Source organism: Ananas comosus, linkage group 2, assembly GCF_001540865.1.
Source record: "Ananas comosus cultivar F153 linkage group 2, ASM154086v1, whole genome shotgun sequence".
Lineage (NCBI taxonomy): Eukaryota > Viridiplantae > Streptophyta > Magnoliopsida > Poales > Bromeliaceae > Ananas > Ananas comosus.
The window spans coordinates 2,748,658-2,758,044 of NC_033622.1; the positions used below are offsets into that span (position 1 = coordinate 2,748,658).

The following is a 9,387-nucleotide window of genomic DNA, read 5'->3' on the forward strand; positions in this document are numbered from 1 at the left end:
TTTTTAAAATTTAATTCCATGTTATAAAATTTAATTAAATTGTAATCAAGGGAAGCTGAAAAAGATTTAAACTAAAGAGTCCGACTGGTATACTACCGGTAGTACGGAGGCCTCCGTACTACTAAATTGTTTTCAATGATGCAGCTTTCAAATCAACAATCAGCTCCATTAGACTTAATCTACATTATTGAAAATATTTGAAAACTAAATTTCATAATTTTTCGACATCATTTACCTGTCAAAGAAGTAGTATAAAAATAAACAGTTAAAAATAAAAATCTCATAAAAATGATGATAAAAAACTTAAATTTAAAATCAGAGATATTGATCTTATTCTAAATAGTAAAAAATGAAAATAAAAATTTCATCAGATTTGAATTGTTTTACACCGTTAAATTTACAAACGCATCACATCGACCATTATAATTGTCAATTTTGAAACATTTTGATCGCTATCTAAATAATGTCAAAAAATCAAAAAATTTAGTTTTCAAATACTTTTAATAGTGTAGATCAAGTCTAATGAAACCGATCATTGATTTAGAAGCCGCATCATTGAAAACAACTAGATAGCACGAAGGCCTCCGTGCTATTTGATAGTATATCAGCCCTAGCTCTAAAGTGAGTTCATAAATACAGTGGGTCATTTTGATAGATAACACCATTCAATTCAAACTTTCCACTTTGTAAAGGGTGTGGTTACAGTGCAGATCACAGCATCCAACAACCTCCAATTCAAACAACAAAGAAGCAGAGCTTCTTCAAGTGTTTCAAGCTTTTGCAATCACAGAACTTCAGAAAATCAACTACAGGATTAAAAGGGTGCTAGTTTATTTCATCAACTTTCCATGGTTTGCCTACAAAGGGACAAACATAAGTGAAAAAATAATAATAATAATAATAATAATAATAATAAATATATATATATATATATATATATATATATANATATATATATATATATATAGATATATATATAGAGCTAGACTCCTGCGCTTTCGAAAGTACGGAGGCTTTCATACTTGTAAATTGTTTTCATTGATAGGGCATCCGATTCGGCGATCGGTTCCGTTAGAGATGATTTACAGTATTGGAACTCTCTAAAAACCAAATTTCATAAGTTTTTTACTTTTTTTGCCTCGTGAACTATTAGCCTTAAAATGAACGGCTGAAATTAAAAATTTCATAAAAAAGAGTGATAAAAGACTTAAGTTTCAAATCGAAAGTATTGATCTTGCTTTTCATGATAAATACAATTTTCTTTTAAAGTTTTACGTAATTTCGATTGTTCTACACGTCGAACTTGTAAACATGCCACATCGGCTATTAAAATAGTCATTTTTGAAACCTTTCATCACTTGGTAAATAAAATTGAAAAATTATGAAATTTAGTTTACAATAGCATAGATCATGCCTAACGAAATCAATCGTTGAATTGGATCTTCCATCATTAGAAGTAGCTTACAAGCACGGAAGCCTCCATACTTTCAAAACCGTAGGAGATGTACTCTATATATATATATATATATATGTATATATATATATATATATATATATTCAACTACACATAGCATAAACACGTTCTTTATAAACAAAAGTTTAAGCCCCTGAAATTCTACTATGCGCAAAGATCTTACCCAAATGCTTAAGGTACCACAATGCCCAAATGCTCAAGATACCATAATGCCCCTTCTGCAGCATGTTCTCTCGCAGCTTTCTTTTTCCGCTTTGGTTCACTAAAGCACTCCAAGATTGTGGTGGTGATTGTATCCACTTCCACTGTGACTTTGCAGGTGAACCTGCCACAATTTAATGCCTACAACATAAGATGGTGGATCATGCTGATGTATATAAATAACTAAGCATAAGTACCATAGCAAGGCTACCTTCAGAAATTAATAATGCTATTCTGTAAGTGCATAAATGAAGATGCTTTTGTTCAGATTATTCTATCGGCGGGGGCAATTTTGATCCTTTTGAAACTTTCAGAAATTGCTATTTGAGTTAAACTATTAGAAGAAGCACAGGAAGTTTTTCACTCCTTGAAACTTTCAGCACAACAAAGCAGAAGCTTCAAACCTGAGCTTCTACTTTGCAGCCCACACGCACATTATAACTTCCTGCAGCAATAAAAGCTTCAAATAGTTTGTCTAACAAACGCGTTGCCGATGCTTCTTTGAGCAGAAAAACTGTTCTAGATGCCAAGCCAAATAGGTACATAATAGCAAATGCACCTTCTCTAACATCAGCTTACATGAATATGATATATCTCCAAGGAGGAGGTAGCTAAGGATATAAGCTCCCTCTCTTTTACTTTTTCCATCTCAATTTTAGCATCTGAGAGCTGTGCATTTCTTGTTGTCTGATGCAAGTTTGTTCGAACTTTTAGATCTTATTGTAACAGGCTATGCCTTGTTGCTTTAAATTTTGAATGAGCCCAAAAAATTTTGGGCATGTTATCAACATAATACCTGTCAAAGTATATAACTTTTCAACTTTAAATATGCTTTAAGTTATTGCTATTTCAGACTTTTTCTTGGAAAGCAATTAAGATAGCACTTATTACTAATCATCAGTAGTTACAAAATCACAAGGTATACCAAAAATGAAGCTAAAAATTCCTGAAGCTAAAAAATCCTGTGGTTATTACATTTTACGTATCTGAAAAGGCATGGCCGAAAATGCAATGATTCCTTTAGACACATCAGCAAGAAATATATAAACTGTCATACATCCCAAGAATTGTGAATATCATTAAACTTGAAAAGTCGCACAGCTACTCACATCAACAGTTGCAAGAACGGAGAATTTTGTCAGCAAAATTTAAGTAATGGTCCCTCCATATGACAACGGTATATCACTAAAATCATGTGCATATGAATTCTCACATCCCTGTATAGCTTGTTGTTTCTTCATACTTTTAAATATACATATACTGCAGCATAAAGTTTCCGTGCATTTAACATGCTCCATGGGCGTCAATCTAGTATTAGAAATTTCTACACATAACAGTGAAAAATGTACAAAATTCTAGTAAATCTATTGTCATCAGTAAGCTGTTCCTTTATACACTTAAACTCATCCATAGTGCGCCACAAATTTTCCATATTTATAACATGCTTCATAGGCGTCAATCAAATGTATGAATTCTTGAACTGATGTTCTCATAAATTTGCAGAATGTGTATAACGTCTTCGTTCATTTTTTTTTATGAGAAAATTCATTGCATTTATTTTTGCAAACTTACATCCTTCCATGGACGGGTCCTTCTTGGCACAATTCAAACAAAGGCGCTTTCCAATAGTTAGAGGCACAGATCTCGAACAGCTTCGTCCTCGCTGTTTTGATTCTGGGAATGCCTATGGATCCAAAGCATAATGAAAACAATTTAATAAATTCTAAATTCATTTACATGATAATTCTTCATTACAGAAGCTTAAAATTGGCACCTTTTTGACCGCCAGGATTGGCTTGTTGTCCTTCATTCGCTGCTTGATGACCCACGACTGTTTTATCCTTATCCTTTGTCTTATGGAGATGCGACTCGCAATGGGTCTCCTTCGAGTCGACGAATAACTTGGCCAATTTATCTACACCAACGCCCGCTGCTAACGGCTGTTGGCCCTTTACAACGAATTGCGGCTCCTTCTTCCTAGCGGGCCGCATTATCTCCTTCAACGACTCACTCTTCCGCTTAAAACCAAGGGCCTGGACTGAAAATGAAGTAAATGAAAAGTACATATATATGCATGATGTTTCTGCAAACTCAGTTTTTCGAAAGTAGAACAGAAAAACAACTGTTAAGCCCAAAATAGGCAAATCAGAGTCATTCAATCTGATTGAATAGTGACCAAATTCAATGAATCTGTCTGTCAATAGTAAAACCAGCTCTGTTGATAAAACTAGCAATCCCAGAAGGTAGATTAGCTGCCGACCTGAGGTTGAGCTACCATATTTAGTACTCAAATTTACAGCGACGAGATCTGAACAACAACGCAGAATAAACAAATGATCCAGTTAAAATCGAACCAATGGATCGCAGATATCCAAGAAAAGGTAAGTTATGGCCTATGGGAGACTCTGGACTGACGCAGTTTAGTGAGAGCAGAAATATTAGTTCTGTCGTCGACCACGATGGCGACGAGGAAGGATTGTAGAATGTTGCGAAACTGTATCCAATTCTGATATCTAAAATTGGAAGTGGAGAGCATGATAGAATGGCAAGTACCCAGCACTCCATTTGTGGCAAACAATAGGCATGGTTGGAGAAGATCAAAGTACCAGCTAATGCTGAAGAGAGTGTGCCCTACCTCCTGCTGCTGCTGCTGCTGCTGCTCCGCTTCCGTGAAGCTAACCATTCGGAGGGGGTGAAGAAGAGGAAATGAGATCCCCTTGAAACCCTAGAAAGGGATCCGCATCTCTGAACACATCGCAAGTTTCAATCGAGCCCCCTAAACTTTCGTTGCAATTGGGTTCTCACATTAGGATAATTGCCTATATACCCCTCAAAACTTCAGAAATTTCTCATTTACCCTTTTTTTTTCTTTCTAATACACCCCTCATACATTCCTCCGTTTTTCCAAAATATTCCTAGGGCGTGTTTGGTGCGCTTCTTTTTCACCCTGGAATCGAAATCGGAATGGATAAATCCGTTTATGGGTGTTTGGTACGGGGTTGTTCCATTTCAATTCCGATTCCCGAGTGAAATGGGAATCCCCCAATCACCTCTTTTTTCAATCCGGCCTAGGAGGTCGGATTGAAAGTTGAATCCGGACGGAATGGATATTTATTCGGATTAAATTTATTTTTTAACTTTTTTAATTAAAATATGAGTTAAAATTTTAAAATTAAATATATAATTTTAAATTTTAATTTAAACTTAAATTAAAAATTAAAATTTAATCAAGTATTTCGAATCTAACTTATGAATTTGAATTTAAATTAAATTTTAATTTATATAAAATGTTATTCAAATTTTATTTCAAACTTAAATTAAATTTATGGATTCAAATTAAAATTTAAATTGTAATTTTAAATTTGAATTTGAATAAATCAAAATTTAGTTTCATATTTTGAATTATCCACTCAACTTCAAAGTTTAATTTTTTTTAAAAAAAATAGATTTAAAATTTTGACATTATTTCAAAATTTTGATGTAAATTTTTAATATTTAATTTTTAATTTGAATTTAAATTAATATATTATAAAGATAATGTTAGTATATTAATTTGATTACATTTTTTATATCCACCTGAACCAAACACCGACAATGGGAATGATTTACTCCGATTCCGATTCAGGTGATGAACCAAACAGAATCAGATAATGAGTCATTCCGATTCCAATTCCAGCTTATTTTGATTCCGATTCCGATTTCGATTCCGACTTCGAACCAAACGCGCCCCTACAGTTATCACCCGTTAAATTAACTTGGATTAAACGTGAGTTAAATATCTACCACAGTTAAAAAAATTAAAATACCACTTTTGTCCTTAACTTAAGGGCAAATAAGAAATTTGGTGGTGGTAGAATGGTATATTTGAAAAAACTAAAAAACAAAATACTTTTTTGTGCCCTTAACTTAAGGGCAAATAAGAAAAGTCGGTGATGGTAGAATGGCATATTTGAAATGGCAAAATAATAATTTCATATAGATAATTGAGTTCATTAACAGATTTTAACTCTAGAGATATATTAGAAATAGGTTGGAACGTAAAAAAAGTATTTTTAATATTAGCCTTTTAAAAAGGCTAAATCAGAAAGTCAAAAACTTTTCAGAGGTATGTAAGCAATTACCCCCTTACATTTCACACCCAAGCATCAAATTACTAGGGATGAAAGTGGTCACGGTAAACTCTCATCAGATCCGATACCGAATTCCATAAAATACGAAGGCTGCGTTTGATTTGGGTATAAGTAAGAACTGCTTATTCTAAGAATAGGTATAAGCTTAGGTATAAGTAGGAACAAGACCAATTTTACGTTTGGATGAAATTAGGTTGTTCCTAGAAATAAGGTAAATAGTATTTTGATGGTTATATTGGAGCGAAGAGAATAAGAGTTATAATTGTATATATTAAAATTACTTTATATAATTAATTAACATCAAAACATTACTTAAAATAATAAATTAATATTAATAATTATAAATAATAAATTAATTAAATAATAATAAATTATTATTAATTAATATTTATTATTTTTAATTTTTTAGTATTAAATAATTAATAATTATAAATTATAAATTAATTAATTAATAATAAATAATTATAAATAAATTATTAATAATAAATTAATTAGATAATATAGTATAAATAATTTATTATTTATAATTTATTAATAAAAATTTATTATTAATTAATAATTTATAATTTACAATTATTCATAATTTACTATTTATTTTATTATTAATTAATTAATTTATTATTTATAATTATTATTAATTTATTATTTATACTATATTATCTAATTAATTTATTATTATAATTTATTATTTATAATTATTTATTATTAATTAATTAATTAATAAATAATTATAATTATAAATAATAATGATTTAATTAATAATTATAAATAATAAATTAATAAATTATTTTATTATTTAAGCAATAAATAATGATTTAAATATATTAATTAGATTAATTAATTATTTAATATCATAATTATAATTATTTTTAAACTTTAGTTAACTTTATTCTCATATGGGAACAAGCTTGCTCCAGGGAAAAGCTGAACAGCCGTTCCAGCTTTATTCCGGCTTATTTCAGAAATTCGAGAATTGTTGTTTTCGGATACTAAACGTAGCGTTTGGTAACAAAGGGGGGAACAAGGGCTTATTCCCCCTAGTTCCCAAACCAAACGCTACCAAAGAGTCCAGCTGGGTTATTTCTAATAGCATCAAATATTTGATTCTATCAAATTTTTCACTATTTAATTTATTTATTTGATCATTTTTTTTCTATTAAATCATACTATTCAACCTACTAGCTACTCAACACTACAGGATTATTATCATCCTAACCGCACATCTCTTCCTCCAAGGACCGAAAACCTAATAGCACTATTGACTTGGTACTATTAGAAAATTTTCGGTCTAATTTGAATACAAATATGGATATTAAAATTTAGTATTAGATACATATTTGTATCTAAATTCTCATTATATATATATATATACATATATATAATTGAGCTAGAATACTTTTAGGAGTATTACTCCCTTGGTGCTTTTAAGATTTTTAGCCCTTGGATCTACTACTTGATTACTAATAGTCATTGGATCAAACACTATTCCACCTACCACCACCTACCACCATCATCCCAACCTTACATTTCTCCATTCAAGAGTTGAAAACTCAAAAGCACCAATCTCTTGGTGCTTTTGAAAGTATTCTAGCTCAACTCTCTCTCTCTCTATATATATATATATATGTGTGTGTGTGTGTGTGTGTGTCACGCCCCGGATTACCACGTTTCTCCGGGTACGCCAACAGACCCGCGGTATATAAAAGAATTTTCTTTGTATACGAAGCGATAGCTGTATCTGTACCTATAATCATACAAAACTACAACTAGTAGTATAAAGCTCCTAACAGAACTATAAACATATGTAAATAAACATCAGGTTCGCTATACATACATAGTCTTCAGGATACAGACATCACTCGCTCAAGCGAGTACCAGTATAAGTATGTACATGAACCAAAAACTCAAAACTACCTTTAGATGGTACTCCACTAGTACTGCAACCCAGGAAAGGATCTAACTCGCGACTCCCTTTTCACGATCAGTATCGGCGACAGCAGCAGCCGCAGAATAAGGCTCTACAAAAAAGGGTCAATAACTGGGTGTGAGAACTACTGCAAAAAGAAGTAATTCTCAGTGGGTACCGCTACCGACCTCAACGGCTCATCCACTAAGTCTACAGAAAGTATGCAAAAAGATAGTAAAAGAAGCTGGTAAAACTCTACAGCTATATACCACTATACTATCGCTAAACAACACTAGCTATCTGTAAATGTAAACAAGATGCAATCTCTGACCCAATCTCACTAGGGACTGTGAACACACCCGTTTCGCCCGTCGAAACTACACCAACCACCACCACACTGGGTTGTTGGTGGAAAGCAAGTCCAACCAGAACACTACGACAACAACGCAAAAGCATTAAACCCGACTCCGGAGTGGCACTCGTGGACGCTACCCAACCGAGAATGCAAACGTGTCTTTGCCGAGCTCAATCAGACTCTCACAGGCTAAAATGAAAACAATCGGGTCTAACTGGTCTAACAACCAAAACTCACGTGCCCTTGACACAATTTGATGCAAATACAGAAATCTGGATCTACCGTCAACCGCGACGGCACCCGACAGTCTGAAATAGTCTACACACTACTGTAAAAATAAACTCGGCATCTCAGCACGAGTATAAACTAATCCTACACTAATCTGAGTATCCATCGCATACTAACAGCGACGATACAAACAAACCACAGCTCCTAAAGCTAAATCTGGTAATTTTTAGAAAGTGACAGTATAGAATCTATATATTTTCTCCTAAGCCAATTTCAAGTTCAACATGTAAAATTAAACTACTAACTTAACTCCAAATTTAGATTTAAACACTAATCCATGAATTCGAGTACTAGTAAGGAAAATACACAGATAATACATATCAAGGATACTAAAACTTAGAATATATTCCGACGATTTCGGTAAACTTCAACCTACCTCAAAAAGCTAGTCCAACTACGGCGAGAAGTCGAGAGGAGAGAAAACACGCGCTCGCCCGGCCTCCCAATGATGCAACCGCGACGCTCCCACGCTCGAACGGCCCTCCGGATCAATGTCAAAATCAGCCGAACTCGAGCCGCGATCACCACCACGAGCATGTTCAAAACTAGAGAGAGAGCATCAACAATAAAAAAAACTCTCCCCTCAACTCTCTCTGCAAGTCTAAAGAGGTGGGGATAAGGATAACATTGGTGATAATGACAATCCAAAAGACCAACGTACCCTTCACCTACTCAAAATTACAGCTAGAGTACCGGTACCCGATTTGGTTACCGGTACTCAGCCTCTCAGCCCGCAAGCTCTCACACAAGGTACCGGTACCAACCCGATGCCGTACCGGTACTCAGCATCAAACTGGCGCAACCCGAGAGCAGTCTGTTTGAAAATACACTGGGGAACCGGTATTTCCCTATATAGTACCGGTACTCAATACTAAAAACCTATACTTTGCAGATTTTATTGTCAAAACTCTGCTCTCGCGTCGCACTGAGTCCGTTTTGCGTCCATTTCGCGCCAAAACAACTTTGACTTGTCCCGACATTCTCCAAATATGTCGACAAGCCTCAGATGCTAAAATCCCACAGGCAACCAAAC

At 33.5% G+C, this 9,387-nt stretch overlaps 1 protein-coding gene across 5 annotated transcripts; it reads right to left on the minus strand.

Annotated features, from left to right (window-relative positions):
- On the minus strand, positions 635-4,468 carry LOC109706781 (endoribonuclease Dicer homolog 4-like). Of its 5 annotated transcripts, XM_020227762.1 has the most exons (6): positions 4,311-4,415; positions 3,936-3,983; positions 3,450-3,708; positions 3,248-3,359; positions 1,638-1,799; positions 635-857 (listed from the first exon to the last, which is right to left on the minus strand). In XM_020227762.1, the coding sequence occupies exons 2-5, from the start codon at positions 3,951-3,953 to the stop codon at positions 1,646-1,648; spliced, it is 543 nt and encodes a 180-aa protein (XP_020083351.1). In that variant the 5' UTR covers positions 3,954-3,983; positions 4,311-4,415; the 3' UTR covers positions 635-857; positions 1,638-1,645. The 5 variants fall into 5 exon arrangements, with proteins under 5 accessions (XP_020083351.1, XP_020083349.1, XP_020083352.1 ...); XM_020227760.1 differs by lacking the exon at positions 3,936-3,983 and having other exon boundaries at positions 3,450-3,713; positions 4,229-4,464; XM_020227763.1 differs by lacking the exons at positions 3,936-3,983; positions 4,311-4,415 and adding an exon at positions 4,229-4,255.